The sequence below is a fragment of the Callithrix jacchus genome, chromosome 16 (assembly GCF_049354715.1).
Source record: "Callithrix jacchus isolate 240 chromosome 16, calJac240_pri, whole genome shotgun sequence".
In the NCBI taxonomy this organism is placed as follows: Eukaryota; Metazoa; Chordata; class Mammalia; order Primates; family Cebidae; genus Callithrix; species Callithrix jacchus.
This window is the reverse complement of record NC_133517.1, coordinates 73842776-73860471: the sequence shown is the minus strand read 5'-3', so window position 1 is coordinate 73860471 and position 17696 is coordinate 73842776. Positions and strand designations below refer to the sequence as shown.

The window sequence follows — 17696 nt, the reverse complement described above, 5'->3', positions numbered from 1 at the left end:
AGATTTTGACAGACTGAGTCACATGCTGTGAACAGAGGTGGGTGGATCGTGTGAGCCCTGGAGTTCGAGACCAGCCTGGGCAACATGGCAAAACCCCGCCTCTACTAAAAACACAAAAATTAGCTGGGTATGGTGACAGGCGCCTATTATCCCAGCTACTCAGGAGGCTGAGACACAAGAATTGCTTAAACCCAGGAGGCAGAGGTTGCAGTGAGCTGAGATTATGCCACTGCACTCCAGCCTGGACGACAGAGCAAGACTCTGTCTCAAAAAAAAAAAATGTTTTTTTACAAAGGTCCAAATTAAAACAAAAACAAAAAACACTAATACTTAAGTACAAGTTTATTTTAAATGCCAAACCTGAAACTTATATAAGGCCATGAAAAGTAGAAATCAAACAGATAGCATGAGGAAAACATGCATTACAGATAAAATAACCTATAATTACTGCTGATTAACAAAACTTTATACTCTCTGCTGATACTTACATATAGCATCTAGAAATGTTATACAAAGAAAGACGGAGAAAAATCTATTTTCAAAGCCTCGAAACAGTTCAAAATAAAAGTACACACTGGAACTGATTTGGCTGACCATATCACTATAAAATAACCTACGTCAAATACAAATGACTAGCAGGAAAAAAAGCCCTCAACTAGCAACTGACTTTTATAAACAAGACTATAAAGAACATGTTAATCTTGCTTGTAAAGTGCACAGCCAGGTTTCTGAGTGTTAGGATCCCAGTAACCTTTGTCAGTGACACAGTAAAACATTGAGGCCGATGTGTGACATGGGAGGTGTTATTTTTTTCCCCTCCAAGAACCAATCATAACTATCTTCAAACAGCTTTTTCCTTAAGTTCAAAACAAATGGCTTACACTGAGTTTTGGTTTTGCTATTCAGCATGTCCTTCTTTCTCTTCTTGGCTGCAACATCATAGTTCAGGCTGTTGAAAAGATTCTCCTTATTGTATACCTCCTTGTTGCAGTAACTATGAATAACAGAAGACAAAGAAGATGAGATGTAAAAGCTATACATGAACCTGAGTTGTTTCTATAAATAACTTAGTGAGTTATAAAACAAACAAACATACAGGCTTCACAAACAAAATAAAACAATAAAATGATCACTCAAAAATAAGTCAGCCAGGGGTGGTGGCTCACGCTTGTAATCCCAGCACTTTGGGAGGCTGAGGAGGTCGTGACTCCTGTCACGAGGACAGATGTTCAAGACCAGCCTGGCCAAATGGTGAAACCCTGTCTCTACTAAAAATACAAAAATTAGCTTGGCATGGTGGCTGAGGCAGAGAATTGCTTGAACCTGGGAGGCAGGGGTTGCAGTGAGCCGAGATCATGCCACTGCACCCCAGCCCCGGCAACAGAGTGAGATTCCATCTCAAAAAAAAAAAAAAAAAGTCTATACAGGCACAGACTTCCCCTTCAGGATGAAACATTTTCACATCTGTGTGGAAGGCAGGGATGGGGGCTTCTACTTCTTTTGAATTCCCTAACAGTGCCTTGCATTGTAATTAGAAATACAGCACTCTACTCTTCAACTAAGAGCAATGCAGAGAACTACAATATTACTTTAAACAAAAATGATGGATGGGGGAGGGCTGATTACTGACATCATGTACTACACAATGCCTCCATTTTGCAAAAGCATCTACCCCAAGCTGCTGCTGCTTCTTAAAAAAAAACAAGCTTCATTGAGATAAACTTCACATACCATACAATTCATCCATTTAAAGTAGACCCAAGCTGCTTTTAAGTAGCATCCTCCTAACATGTCTTTAAAACATGATGTTTACAAATATCTGACATATAAACTCCATTTCTAGGAGATGCTTAAGTTTTAGGTAGTGCCTGGACTGACACACACTAGGCATCGTGCTGCAAGGTGAAGACCCTTGACTAAACAAGGTAAACTTATAATTGATAAATTTATAAGGGCTGAACAGACACTGGATGTCCCTGCCTAATTCACAGGTCATTGAAGGATGGGCAGCTTCCACGTGGGCGCTTATTTCCCTCAGTGCACTGAGCGATCATTTGAGGGGTAATGAGCTACTCTACTATACAATATAACTTCCAAGTAAATCTCTGAATAATTTCCACAGAAAGAATGTAGGAAAAACACTGAGGTATGATGATAAGATAGGTTTCCCACTTCCCTCAACCCCCATGAAGTATGTAAAACAGGATTTATAATGCCAACTGGTAAAACATAAATGAGGGTGTTTTTTTTTTTGGCTATACCACTGATATTTCATACTCCTTCAATTTTCTGAGTTTCTCTGCTGAATTTAAAGTGTAATTTGATTTCTTTCTTTTTTGGATATACATCTGTTGGGTACAATTATGTACATCTGCACTTCTCTCTTTCCTTGGCATTGTGTAAATGGTAGAAAAGAAGAGAAGATTTGAAGCAATTTCCAGTATCTTTTTGTTATTAAGACAATAGTCTCTCAAGTAGCACTTAGATTAGGATAAGTATCTTGCTAATATGCTTACATGCGACATCTCCAACAATATACTCAGTACTGCTTTTCTGGATCTTTCAGGACAAACTTGATAAATAATCATTTGTTAATCTTCCTTCTTAAGGCCATGCTTCATACCATTTATTGAGTTTCCTACTAAACTCAATAGTGTTCTCCTGTTCATTCAGGGAAACAGGATATTTTTAGGTTTCAGATAGAGTCCTGCAGAAACGTCCTCTCAGAAGCACTTTCAAAAGCAAGCCAAGGTTGAGTGTTTTGGGCCAGGCTTTGTATAACACATGAGTGTGTTTCTGTCTCCTCGCATGACTACGGGGGTACAGAATTACTGACCAGTTGATTATCTGCTTCAAGGTCAGAAGGAAAAGAGGGACAGAACAAAGAGCAGAACCGAGTCCCTGAGGCTAACTTAAGACATTTCAATCAATGCGGAGAAAAAAAAGAGCAAAAGATAGGTCATTTGAGTGGTCCACGATGTACCACAGCTGAGAACAGCTTTAGAAAGCAAAGTTAGAACATTTTGTGTGCAAAAATACCACATGAAGGCTTACTTTGAAAGAACACACACACCCCCCCAACAACAAAAACCTACAGTATAAATCCACATATAGAGAATCATAAAATGAGGCTGTCTTAGTCTCAGTGACAACATTGAAGGCCCGGCAGCAGATTTGCCCGGCCTGGGCCGTAGATTGTGATCACTACTTTGCAAGTTCAAATATTTATATTTCATCTTATTCTCTTCCAATTGAAAACATTCTTCAAAGGAATTGGCGCACTCACTTTCCTCAGAAGCTACCATAACCTGCTTTAAGGCTGAGTGACTCATTTCAAAAGCTAGTTTAGAAAGAATTTTACATAATTGATGATGTTCTCTCACTGTAGAAAAGTTTGAACCAAAGAGCAACCCTATACTTTTCCCTTGGTACTAGGTTTTGGATTCCGGAGGTAGGGCCTGGAAAGAAGGGCTATGGGGTTTATTTGTGTTGCCTACTTATATGTTTTCTTTTAAGCAATAATATATTCAGTTAGAGGCTATTTTGAGAGCCCAATTGTGTCCTTTTCAAGGAAATGCAAAGCCAATGGAAAATTACAACTGAAATTTTTAACAAGAAAAACCACCACCATTTAGGAATTGTAGCATTGGATTTTTTTTTTTTAAATAAGCAAAACCATCTCAACGAGGCTGCTTTCTTCACAATATTCAATACTAGCCAGCAAATTGCTATTTTGTGTCACTTTTTACTAATCTTGATTTTTATAGGTGCAGGTCTAGAATAAGAAAAAGACCCCAGCCCCACATTACCACATACCAAGACACTTAAGGCAACTTTTTAAAAATTTCAAAATAAGATCATAAATAAGATGGTTTTGGCAGCAGATAAAAGGAATTAAAAAAAAAAACAGAGCCCTATTTCTCATTTCATTTGCAATAAAAACCATTTAAGAAAGCTGTGACGTGCCCCAAGAGGCTTAATTGTAGTCATAGAGCCTTGATTAAAACCAGTGAGATTCCTATGCTAATTGACTGATGCATCTCTAGATCGCCAGACTCACAAGGTTAGTACCCAGAATGCTCTGGTGAAACAAACAGCCTAGTGTATAACGCTCATAGAACAGTGTCTGGCACACAGCAAGCTCTTATAAAATCTTAACTATTATTTTTACCCAGGCACCAAGGTAAACTTCCTGCTTCTGGGTCCAGCCTTAGCTATACAGTAAAGCAAGAGTTGAGTCAGTTTTCAATGACAGAAGTGTAGGCTTAGAGAAGAGTGGCAGAGGCTCAGACAGTTTAGGTTACTCATCCTGGGGGTGGGCGGCGAGGGGGTGGTTGCTGACGAGGGCTGTGCGGGCGCCTGAACCACCACTTCCTTGAAGCATTCTTGGATCATCCCCATTCACACCAAGCTCTTTCCTTGCATTTTTAATCTGCCCCACCATATTTAACACTTGCCATTCCCCTTGTATTTTATATAATGTCAACATTTTTGAGAAGGGGTCTTGCTTTAAGCTTATCTTAAATCCTCCCATGATCTCACTCCTGGGCACATGGCTGAGACTGGATTTGTAACATACATTGGAGGAGGATGGAGTCCTGGGCCACAGAGAGGATGGCCAGCTGAGTCCAGAATGGGTATGCTGTGTGGACAAGCCTTGGTCAACACGAAACAACAGCACCAGGCTGAAAACCACCCGACGCATCCTTCATTCATCCCTTGCTCTTGTTTGGGCGGCTCACAGAATGGTCCATGGAATCAGAGAAGTTGGTCTACCATGTCTCTGCAGTCCTCTGTTTCAGGGTCCCTCCCTGCTTAAGGACCTACCTTTTGTTTTCTCAGAACAGGAGAGGCATTCAGCTTCACCTGTGTCGCCAGGCACGCAGCCCAAACCTGACTTCACAGGGAAACTTCACCAAGACCAAAAACAGTGAGGATATCTGAGATGACAAACCCAGACCACAGAAGGCCAACTGCTTTAAGTAGTTGGCAGGCTTCTCATGCTAAGTAGGGAAGGGATTGTTTACAGTTGCTGGAAAAAAAATACCCTGCAAACAAACAGCCAGCTGCTTTGTTAGGAGGCTACCAAATGATTCTTAAACGCTGACTCAAAGGACCACAGGTGGTCAGACTATCAATGACTATTTGCAGTAATGATGATGGATGTGACAGCTCCAGCTCAGGTGTGAAACCGGAGGAACGAAGAGTGAAGGGGACACCGGAGGGGGGCTGTGCAGGAAGCCACCTGATCCCAGCCCAGTCTAAGCTTTTGTGGTAAGTTAAAACCATCTTCAGGTCTTCTCTCCTGTGAAAACAGAGCTACCACTTTATTTCTGAAGGAGACTGACACCAGTTTATCTTCTGATGCTGGTATAGGGTATTTTAAAACAAATTTTAAATTCTCAGTTATTTTTAGAGCTAGAGTCTCTTTCTGTGGCCCAGGCTGGAGTGCAGTGGCACAATCATGACTCACTGCAACCTTGAACTTCTGGGTACAAGTGACCCTCCCACCTCAGCCTCCCAGGTAGGTGAGTATGAATAGGACCCTACATTTTAAATCCTCTCCTGCTGAACCCAGTCATCTGCTCCCGCTGAGGAGCAGTCTGCAATTATATTTGGGTGAGCGGCTCTAACATGGCTCTTCAGACCCTTTCTGCACCATTACAGAAAGAACCTGAACTTGTATACAGAAATAAAGTACCAAAATATTAGATCATTGTCCTTAGGAACAAGGAGAAAGGAAGTTTCCCATTTTGTTGAGGGAATAATTCAGGCATAATTGGTAACTCCAGTCAATAAAAGACGCAGTCTGTCAATAGCAGTTGGTCTTACTTTTCTGTAAATAAATTGCCTGATTTTGTGTAAATAAGATTTCCTTATGGTGATCCTTAAACTCCTCTGGGACTGTCTCCAAGTAACTTCAACATAAATGGTTATATGCTGGCGGTTAGTACTTTCAGGTCTCCGGACAGACTCCAGGATTAAATAATGTCTTTCTTTACTTTGCGAGACAATGGGAGTTTGACGCATTACAAATCGCAAACAAATGGGAGGCACGGGAGGCCGAGCTGCCAAAATAACCACATTTTCTTGATAGTTTTCTCAAAAATTATTGCCAGTGCTTTATCCAAGCAACCAGTGGTAAATCTCAGTAAGTGGGAACCTGGCCCAGAAACAGAATTCTCCATCGAAGTCAATTTAAGGGTTCAGGGGCCCATGGTTTTAACCAAAGGCGGCTGGAAAAGGCACCCAGGGGTGACCCTGGCTGCACCAGTCCTTTCTGGAATCACTTTCATGGCACCCCCTCACCGGGCTAAATGGTAATAGTCTCTGAAAGTCAACTGTCGAGGTCAGGGGCTGACAAATTCCAGGCAACCTCACTTATTAGCGGGCGCTGGCGTAGTTAGCCAAGCTGAGAGGGGAGCGCAGCAGACCTCAAGTTTCCCACCAGATCACAGAGCTCAGATGAGACCTCCAATCCAGGGGCTCACCCAGGCCAGGCAGGCTTTCCGCAGCTGACAGGCACCCCTGGAAACAGTGCACGCTCTATACAAAGCAGACCGACCGAGAGGGCCACCAGGAAACAGGTGCAAGAGCCCTGTCCTCCCAGAAGCAGAGCGCTGTTGAGTTTCATCTCCTGCCCCCAGCCCCCTCTGCACCTCCGCAGCCCGCCCAGTAAGCAGCTCCCCCAGGGACCATCTGGCTGTCCCTTCCTGGTTACTCATCCTCCCGGCCACATCGTGGTTGCCCGTGCCTGGGCAGGGCCTGGAAGCGCTCCAGGTGGGACCCGCATTGCAACCCGCCACCGGTCGCGTCCACCGCGCTTGGACGCTGGGAGCCGGCGACGAGGAGGTGAAGGGGCTCAGCCCACCCGCCCGAGCCACCGCACGCGCAAAGTGAGCGACTCTGGGGTCCTTAAAGCAGGGAACACTAAAGCTGTGTGATTAAGTAGGAGCGAGCGTTTGGGGACACTACCCGCGAATGTCGTCAGATTCTTAGAGGGACCAGGTGTTCCGTAAGGAGTCGTGTCCACTTGGGGACAATGACCTTGAACAATAAGAGAAACCGGATTCCCCGTCTCCCGTACTCTGGAGACCTCTGCAGAAATGCGGGCACCGCAGTCCCACCCTCCCGGTCAGGGTCTCCCTCTGCAGCCCGCTCCAGCCCCGCCTGCCCCGCATTCGCCGTCCCTGCGCCCCCCAGACCAGCCCGGATCAGTGTCGCCAGGCTGGAAGTTGGTGGCGGGTCCCCTCACCTGCTGAGGTCGCTTACGAAGCTGCCGCTCTTCTCATCCAGGAAGCGCTTCCAGCCGTCGGCCGTCTTCACCCAGCTCTGCCCGGGGGACCGCCAGTCCTGGCCCAGGAATGGCATGGCACCGAGAGCGGACGGGGCGGACTGGGAGACGGGACCGGCCTGGCGGCCTCGGGGACGCGCCACCCGGGGCGGATGCTCGGGGTGAGGGGCCCGCGAAGGGGGCGGCGGCCGGGAACTGGCGAAGGGGGCGGCGGAACGGCGCGCGGCACCCTGCGGGGCTGCGGACGCGGGGAGGGTCTCGGGCGCGGCAGGCTCCGGGAGTGCTGCGCGGCGCTTGCGGCCGCAGTATTTATCCCCGCCGCCGGCCGCAGCTCTTTGTTGCCGGAAGAGCCGCCTGTTCTTAGCCCGGCCCCCCGGCCCGGAGGCCACGTGGCTTTGTTTATGGGCTCGGCTTGTTTTCCGTGGCTCTCGCTCCCCTCCCGGTTGCACAACCGCGCGGGTGGAAACTTGAAGCGGCGCTGCCAGGCCGGGTCCCTTGCCGCCCCTGCCACCTCCGCGCGCCCTCCCCTCCCCCAGGGCACCGCCGCCCCTAAGCGAGGCACAGTGCTCTGAAAGCTGCGCCCGGGTCTCCCGAAGCTCCTGGGCTGGCGAGATGCAGGGAGGAGGCTGGAGCTGCGTCTGGATCCCTGCTAGGTGGGCGTGGGGAGCAAGGCCAGTCCCCTCCTGCCCCGGAGCTGTCGGGATCGACCTCCGCAGCCAGATCAGCCTCCAAGGGCGTCTGCAGAGCTGGGGCCCGCAACGCATGGCCCGGGGCAGAGTAGGGGACGCAGCCTCCTGGCCTCACTCATTGCCCCTACCCCGCCCTGGCACGGGGGTGTTGGAGCGGGGAGGAGGGACAGCCTCCCAGCCCTCCTGGGCCCGAGTTGTCACTAACCAGTCCTCCATCAGGCCTGTCCCTGAGGTGGCAAAGGGAGGGGAAGGAGGGGGTTCTCGCAAGGTGGGAGTAAAGAAAAAGAACAGTGTAATCCCAGCACTTTGGGAGGCCGAGGCGGGTGGATCACGAGGTTAAGAGATCGAGACCATCCAGGTCAACATGGTGAAACCCCGTCTCTACTAAAGATACAAAAAAATTAGCTGGGCGTGGTGGCGCGTGCCTGTAATCCCAGCTACTCGGGAGGCTGAGGCAAGAGAATTGCCTGAACCCAGGAGGCGGAGGTTGCGGTGAGCCGAGATCGCGCCATTGCACTCCAGCCTGGGTAACAAGAGAGAAACTCCGTCTCAAAAAAAAAAGAAAAAGAAAAAGAACAGCCCCCCTGCCCCCACCACCCGAACACTCTAAGAGAGGGGTTAAGTGATGTACCCAGGGCCAGTGCTACAGTATAATCTGAAACTACCCCGTTTGCTTTTACTTTTTGTTGTTATTGTTGTAACAATCTACCCCATTCTGCAGTAGAGACTCCATGAGAGCTGGTCTGTCTTGTTCCAGAGGCATTTCAGCCCCTGCACCCTGCCAGGCCCAGTGCAGGCCTTCAACAACTATTTGTTGTGTGAATAAGTGAATGGATATGGGAGGCTGCTGGCATGAGGGTGGCTTCTTGCCCTTCATCACCTCTAGTTACGATGCTTTACAGCCTGGTCTATTTGGCAATTAGTTTGCATAGGGCAGCAGCAGCAGACTAAAAATCCCATGCTCAAGCTTCAGCTTCAAACGTGATTCTTCCATACTCCGCAGCCATCAGTATCACCCCTTCCATTGACTCAGTGTAATCTTTAAGGTTCAGGCAAAGAAATTGTATGTGCCTTATGAGGCTACATGTTGGACTGTGAAGATGTTTTTAATAAAGTTGTTTTCAAGTAGCTGGAGCTTTCTGATTTAGATTTCCCACTGTAAATAATTTATTAATGTGGTAATAGTAAAAAAAAAAAGCTTGTAAAAACATGCAGAAGTTCCAAGCAAATGTTAAACACTGTGATAGTGCTAACAAGTGAGGCAGCGTTGGGTCTGGTCTCTGTTGGAGGGAGTTGGTAACTGCATAATTAAGGGATGTGATTATTATTATTATCATTATTTTTGAGACAGGGTCTCCTTCTGTCACCCAGGCTGGAGGGTAGTGATCATGGCTCACTGTAGCTCAGCCTCCCCAGCTCAAGTGATCCTCCTGCCTCAGCCCCTGATCCCCAGTCGCTAAGACTACAGGCAGATACTCACCACTGTACCAGGCTAATTTTTAAATATATTTTTTTTTGTAGAGATGGGGTTTTGCCATCTTGCCCAGGCTAGTCTTGAACTCCTGGTTTCAAGTGATCCTCCTGCCTTGGCCTCCCAAAGTGCTGGGATTATAGGTGTGAGCCACCACCATGACTGGCTGGGACGTGATTATTAAAGATGTGTGTTTGTTATGTATTAGTAAGCTAACTACATCCCTATAGAAACCACAGTTGGCCAGAAGGTAGAAGATTTGAATTCTAATTCTGCTGGAGCAGTATCCTACCTGTCCTCCCTTGGATGAATGACTTAAACTCTTAGGGCCTCATTTACTCAACTGTCAAGAAAAAATGGAGCCAATAATACCTACCTTTCAGTATGGTTCAAAAGCAGTGGTAGATGAGTTATTGGTACCAATTCTTCCCTCCTTTCCAGTAGTCCTGCACCCACACTTTTTGGTGATGTGTATTTTTTAAATTATTGACAATGAGCTTGGCCATGTGACTGGCTTTAGGATGCTGATGGATGTGATGTGAGCAGAGGACCTGATGTATGTCATTGGTTGGTCTTGACATTTCCTGTGCTCACCTGCTTCATGAAAAGAGCATGCCCTGAGTAGCCACTGCTCCTGGAGTGGCTTGAGTGGTATAATGTGTCCCAGGATGTGGCACATCCTGGAGCAGATGCTCCAGTTGACCCCACAGATGTGTTAGCAAGAAATAAATGTGTCTTGTTGAATGCCACTGAGATTTTTGTGATTTTTTTTTGTTATACGCCATTGTTATACATATTGTGTCAATAGCTGACTACTATAAAGAGTTGAGTGGCTCAAAGTTGGTGAACGTTTAACTTCTAAAATTCAAGCACAAATAGGAAATTAGAATTACTTTTATCCTTGTCTTTTGTCTGATAAGTAATCTTAGGAAGCCTTAGCGTTTGTCTCTAGTCCTTCAGCTTTCTCTTCCTCAAAAAAAAACCCCCCAAGTTGTTGCTATCATGTCTTAATGCAGGCTGCTTTAGATTTCTCTCACCATACAAAATCTAACTTGATACTACTTTTTTTTTTGGAAACAGGGTCTTGCTCTGTCACCCAGGCTGGAGTGTACTGGTGCAATCATGGCTCACTGCAGCCTTGAACTCTTGAGCTCAAGTGATTCTTCTGCCTCATTATCCCTAGCAGCTAGGACAACAGGCGTGCACCACCATGCCTCGTTAATTAAAAAAGTTTTTTGGAGAGATGGGGTCTTGCTATGTTGCTCAGGCTGATCTTAAACTTCTGGCCTCAAGTGATCCTCCTGCCTTGGCCTCCCCAAGCGTTAGGAGTACAGGCAAGAGCCACCAGGCTCAGCTGGCACTGATTTAAACACATGGTTTCTACTGGGGAGTTTTGTAATGCTGGACCCCTCAAGGTAAAGAATTCTCCAGGCTATGTCCAGAACAGTTACCCTCACATCAGATGCCGCCTTGACTTTGCAAAGACTGTGATTGGAAGCCCTGTCATAGCTGAGAATTTGAGAATCACTAAAGGCAAATATCAGTGTTATAGCTTCAAGCTGAAGACATAGTGACACGTGGATACTCACAGAATTTCACAAAGCCCAGCACAGACTGGCTTGGACCCCATGCCGCCTAATGGTTTGTGCAGCGTATACAATATGTGTACCATGGCTGTGTTTCATTGCTTAGACACTTAGTTACTGCCTCTCCTGCACAGTTTTATATAACACATTACCCAGATTACATGCTGGGTATTTGATTTCTTTTGTGTTTTCTTTTCCCCTTTAGGACTGTGAGCTCCTTGATGGCAGGGCTGTGTCTTAAGGAGTTCAGTGCCACAGTGTCTAACAAGGTTCTTGGTACATGGTACATTTACATCAATAAATCAACAAATGGGTCCGACAATGTAACTCACACCTGTAATCCCAGCACTTTGGGAGGCCGGGGCAGGCAGATCACCTGAGGTCAGGAGTTTGAGACCAGCCTGGCCAACATGGTGAAACCCGTCTCAACTAAAAATATAAAAATTAGCCGGATGTGGTAGTGAGCACCTGTAATCCCAGCTACTCGGGAGGCTGAGGCAGGAGAATCTCTTAAACCTGGGAGGTGGAGGTTGCAGTGAGCAGAGATTGTGCCACTGCACTCCAGCCTGGGTGACAAGAGGGAGACGCCTAAAAAAAAAAAAAAAAAAAAATCAACAAATGTTGTTGAGCTGACCTGGAAGGTTTTTATTCCCATGTGTTTACCTGTTGACATCTTATTACTTCTAGGGACATATCAGGATGGGGCAAAGGGAGGGTGGCAGCCCTTAGTCCTACTTTGTATAGCTGCATTCTCCAATACTGATGCTTTACAGCTTAGTGAGGCAGATAGGGAAGGTCATCAAAGGGCGGCATCTTAGAAAAAAAATGTTTGAATGTCCTATTCCACTGATGATAGATGCCTGCCATGCTGAGGACACTACACATTGTTTGTAGAAAGTGCCAGTCACTTTGCAGACACAATCCTGTTTCATACTCATAAAACCTGTGAGCTAGGAGTTGCTATTCCCATTTTATAGATGAGGAAACTTTGGCTCAGAAAAGTTAAATAGCCTGCATGGGATCACCTAGCAAATGCGGTGGGACTCCAGCTGGTGCCCAGGTATATCTCTAACCCTGACTACAGCAAGACTGACTGGGTTCGAACCACATTCCCCACTTAAAAAGCTGTGTGATCTTGGACACATTACTTAATATCTCTGTACCATGTTTCCATTCGTTTATAAAATGGGAATAATGATAGCACCTACCTCAAAGGATGTTTGAGGATTTATTGAGATAATAATATGAAGAACTTCTAACAGTGCCAATGCCAATGGCTTTTTCTTGTCACTATCTTTATGCACTGTTTGCACTGTTTTTACTTGGTTAAGCCATGTCCACCTTCCCCATCAAACTGTAAGTTTTGAGGGCATGGAGCATAGCTCATTCAACAAATTTCCAGATGTGGGACAAAGGTGTCTATGGGAGTACAAGTATAAGGAAAGAATTCCTTGTATTTCATTAGTTACTATTTATTATACTTGAGTTATGGAAGTGAGGCATATTCTGTAGAAAATGTGGAAGACTATATTTTCAGAGATACACACAACACAAATTTAGCCTGTCTACTTCCTCATAAGACTGTTGACAGAAATTGTTTGTAGAAAGGACTGTGAAAAGAATCGTAAATATAAAGCATTTTGTTGCTTCTAAACCAAATTGACATTCGTTTATAGCATTGGCTGAGGGGCTGACTACTTCTCAGTAAAGTGCAATGGGTATTTTGTTTTTTCATAGTTTCTCTTTCTGAAAGGGGATTTTTTTTTTTTTTTTTTGGTGAAAAATACTTATCAGCGGTAGTTGTAAGTTAAAAATAACTTTAGCTTGTTGGGCAGGGCAGTAACAGAAATCAGCTAAATCTGTTTAAGTTAGAGGGAATTTTATAAAGGAGCTAGAGGAATTCAGTGTATTAAATTCAACCTGTTAGTGTGGTCACAAGGAATGTGTGTTTAATGTCACAACAATTTGCATATGACCTTACACCCCATCTGTCTAGGGTGTGGCATCCCTGAAACAGTGTGAAATACGTCTGTTAGGTGTGTGAGCAGGAACTGCCAGCCATGTGTTATTTTTGGGTCTCTGGCTGCCACAAGTCCTGCCAATTAAATTAAAGTCGGTCAGACACATGTCACTGAAAATATGCTCATTACTTTAATGAGAATCATTTGGCATTCCTCAAATGGTGGCCTGGTTCTGTTTCTGAGAGACGGTCAAGGGCATTTTGTAATCCTCCTCCCTCTGCAGGCCAATTGCTCAGTTTTAATGAAAATTCTTTTTTTTCTCTTAATAAGTAGCAAAAAGGATTTGAAGACAAGGCTGCTAACTTTGGTGTAATCTAAGGAAATGAATGAAACCACAGCATTCATATCAATAGGTCAAACTTTTAGTGTATCTTTATAAAAAAGATTTTAAAGTGAGGATGTAAAATTGTCACGGTCCATTTCTATGTTATGCAAAGCTTTCAATACAATATTAACACTTGAAATTGGTTAAAACCAGCCTATCAGTAATCCTTCAAACGGTATCTTGGATGAGTGAGGATCTAGTTTTAGTTTGAAATTTCCTGTATGCAAAAATAGCTTGGGCTGTAATTTGTCTACATATTGTGTCTTGTGGCTTACTAACTTGTATCAACAATGTTCATATAACTTTGCAAGGTTGATCTTTTTATTCCCATTTTACAGATGAAGAGACTGAGGCTCAGATGTGTTAACTTACTCACAGGTCTGTTTACAAATCAGAGCAGGAGTTTGGTGTGGTGGCTCATGCCTGTAATCTCAGCGACTTGAGAGGCTGAGGCAGGAAAACTCCTTGCCCAACCAGGAGTTTGAGACCTACCTGGGCAACATAATGAGACTCTGTCTCAAAGAAACAAAAAATAAACAACAACAAAAAACCCAGAATAGATCTTAGAGGTGACCTAGTCCAATCCTGCTTTATCTGTGAGGAAGCTAAGCCCCACAGAAGTGAGACTCACTGAGCTACACAGAGCTAGCTGGTAGCAGCAGAATTGGACACCATGAAACCAAACCAACAGGGATAGAATATTCTGTTACACTTGCTGTTTTGACCAATGTCCCTGAGAAATGTAATTCTGAAGTAAAATTCAGATCATCTGATTTACACATTCCAGTAACTGAATTTTTTCAGGACTTCTCATCTAATGAGTTTAGTCCAAAGAATACAAGAAAAACAACAGGTACTTATGCCCCCAAAGCAATTACTCTTTAAAGTCAGCCAGGATCCTAGAGAAACAACAGATTTGAAAATCCGGCACCCTGTAAGTCCTTACCTGACCACCAGATTAAATGCAGGTCTGCTGCGGGTTATTCCCGGACACATTTTTGTCATCACTGCATGTTTTGACTGGTCGACTTTAGTGATTGGAGAAGCATTTTGTGAGTCATTTAAGTGTGTTTCCTCATATGAGTCAGCTCTGGATTTGCTGGGTTTTGGAGAAGTCATGTAGCCTCTTTGGTGCTCTGGTTTCACACTTGTACACACGTTATAAAGATGGTGTGGTTGTATGGTTCTTTTTTTTAAGACAGAGTGGTGCTTTGTCACCCAGGCTGGAGTGCAGTGGTATGATCTTGGCTCACTGCAACCTCTGCCTCCTGGGCTCAAGCAACCTTCCTACCTTAGCTTCCCAAGTAGTTGGGACTACAGGTGTGCACCACCACGTCCGGCTAATGTTCATTTTCATTTTTTTTTTTTTTAAGAGATAGGGTTTCACCATGTTGCCCAGGCTGGTCTCCAACTCCTGAGCTCAAGCAATCTACACACCTGGGCCTCCCAAAATGCTGGGATTATAGGCGTGAGCCACCATGCCCAGCCATGTTGTATAGATAACTTTGAGATCATTGATTGAAGGATAATCATTAATAACAATGACAATCTCTCATTAGGAAATAGAAAAACACAATTCCTCCGATCCTTTTTCTTGAGTGGTTTGTCTACTTCTGCCTGTTCTGTCACTTTTTCACAGAAAGCAAAAGTCTGCCGTTGTATTCTGCTCAACTTTTCACCTCTTCATTTTTTTCCAAGTGATACTCCCAGTTCTAGAGCAATCTATAGCTTTTTATATGAGGTGCCCAACACTCACTCACTCAAGTGCTTCAGTCTTTGGTTTATTTCATGCACTGTGCCTTCAAAATAATTTTTTTTTTTTTGAGATGGAGTCTCACTCTGTCACCCAGACTGGAGTAGTCTTGATTCACCACAAACTCCGCCTCCTGGGTCCAAGTGATTCTCCTGCTTAGCCTCCTGAGTAGCTGGGATTACAGGCGTGTGGTACCATGCATGGCTAATTTTTGTATTTTTAGTAGAGATGGGGTTTCGCCATGTTGGCTGGGCTGATTTTGATCTCCTGACCTCCAGTGATCTGCCTGCCTTGGCCTCTGAAAGTGTTGGGATTACAGGCGTGAGCCACTGCACCTGGCCTCAAAATAAAAATTTTAAAAGGGACTTTAAATGAAGTTGAATAATAGTTTTTAAAGCTTAATGTGTAATTTATGTGAAATCTAACTGTAATGAGGTCCTTTCTGTTTTTTATATGTAAACAGATCTATTAATCTTGTATAAAAGTTGGTTTATGAAAAAAGATATACCTGATGCTTGGCACATAGTCTCAGTGTGTGTCATCTGTGGTCTGTCAACTGCAAACCATCTTACTGCTTCTCTCAGGCGATTCAACACAAATAAAAAGCAAAGAAACCCATAATTTCATTTAAATAGTGCATTCATTTCAGGAAGAAGAAAGTGATTTAAAAAGAAGTACAGAATGTTCATCTTCTCTTTCATTCCAACTACACCCTGAGAAATTCAGTCCCTTAAGGGACATAATATTTTCAACCATGGTTGACTGTTGATAGTAATTTAAGAAATAATTTAGTCTTTTAAACATCTGCTTTGCTAAAAATGGTACACCATAAAACCTTTGCTAAATGTCTTGAAACTGTGTATTTGCTGAAGAGATGGTACATATCTTAGATTTTTTTCCCCTCTTCTGTCAGCTAAGCAATAAGAATGCTTATCTTTAGTTCTGTTTTAGAGCATTTTTGGGGTGGTAAAATTTGTTATAAAATATTACTCATTCATTGTCTCAACAGGGATGCATGACATCCTTGCTATGCTCCTGGTGCTCTTCTAAAGCAGCTTTGAGAACACGAAGAAGAACTCTTACCCTTAGTGGGTGAGCAGGCTGTAAGAGAGAGAGAAGACATTAATATGTATACCTAAAACCACCTATGTGCAGGGAGGTGGGGGCAGAGAGGGAGAGGGAGGGAGGGAGTGGGGGGCGGGGGAGAGAGAGAGAGAGAGAGAGCATACTATTGGAACACTTACGAGGATAAAGCACTTAACCAGCCTGGAATAGTCAGAGAAAACTGTGGAGTTGGTCTTGAACTAGGTCTTGAAGAATGGGTAGGAACTAATCAAGCAAATGGAGGTAAGGATGCGAGTGGATGGAGAGGAGACAGTAGGAACAATGGCAGAGAGGAGAGGAGCAGCATAGGACATGGTGAAGAATAGGATGTGGAGCAGGGCATGAGGAGAGCTGGTGATGGGGAATAGACAAGGATGAGATTGCAGAGGACTCCATGTGCCTCACTGGAAAGCCTGGCTTTATCTGAAACAATGGGAGCCACGGAAGAGCTGTAAGCAGGAGACCACCAATGGGCAGATAGCACTGTAGGGGGATTCTCTTGTGGAGTAGAGAGATGGATAGAAGAAGCACATGACAGGAGGCAAGAGACTGGTTAGGAGTATGTGGCTGTTTCCAGGCAGCAGTTGATGAGCAGCAGAACTGGAAGAGCCACAGATTGCTGGGACAGACTTACACCGTGTTTTAGAGGCAAGGGCTGTGGCACTCGCTGACTGCTTCCTTGCAAGGGATGCGGAAAGGGAAGAGCCAAGCAGGTTTGGTAAAAGAAGAAATAAATGGTTGAGTGGAAGCCTGAGGACTACAGTCTCATTGTTCTGAGACAGACTCACTTTCGCTGGCTTTAGAGCCAAGAACAGAACAAATTCTGTGCTTCCTCTGCCCCTGGGGAGATTGCCTGTGTTGCTGGACGGACTTCTTCCTAGCCGCCCAGGCCTGCCCAGAGGAAGAGGCAGGAACTGTATTGGAGTAATACTCAGAAGGGGTCTGTTCTTGTTATCTTCATCTATCTGAACCACCTTGAATAAGATGATCTTTCTCTGCCAGTGGTTACAGCACTCCTGTACATGTTCCATTTTCAAATGCCTTAAAAATGTTATGAATATATATATAGTGCTATTTCTCTCTATAAAGTAGTTATAACAAACTTTCTTTTAACCAAACAAATAATGAAATTACCAAAAATCAACAAGTCGATGAACTCATGGTAAAAATTGATCTTTCTTGTTTTTTTTTGAGACAGAATCTTGCTCTGTTGCCCAGGCTGGAGTGCAGCAGCATGATCTCGGCTCACTGCAACCTTTGCCTCCCGGGTTCAAGCGATTCTCTTGCCTCAGTCTCCCAAGGACCTGGAACTACAGGCATGTGCCACCACCTCTGGCTAAATATTTGTATTTTTAGTAGAGACGGGGTTTCACTGTGTTAGCCACGTAGGTCTTGATCTCCTGACCTCATGATCCGCCCACCTAGGCCTCCCAGAGTGCTGGGATTACAGGCA

General features: G+C 44.7%; 1 protein-coding gene across 1 annotated transcript in view; it reads right to left on the bottom strand.

Moving 5' to 3' along the window:
* FBXO32 (F-box protein 32) overlaps positions 1-7579 on the bottom strand; it is a 42935-nt gene extending 35356 nt beyond the window's left edge. The window contains exons 1-2 of the mRNA XM_002759250.6: positions 7256-7579; positions 882-994 (exon numbers count right to left, since the gene is read on the bottom strand). Of these exons, the coding sequence (XP_002759296.3) occupies positions 882-994; positions 7256-7371 (229 nt within the window). The 5' untranslated portion in view covers positions 7372-7579. The remainder of the gene's footprint in view (positions 1-881; positions 995-7255) is intronic.
* Between the last annotated feature and the right edge of the window lie 10117 nt (positions 7580-17696).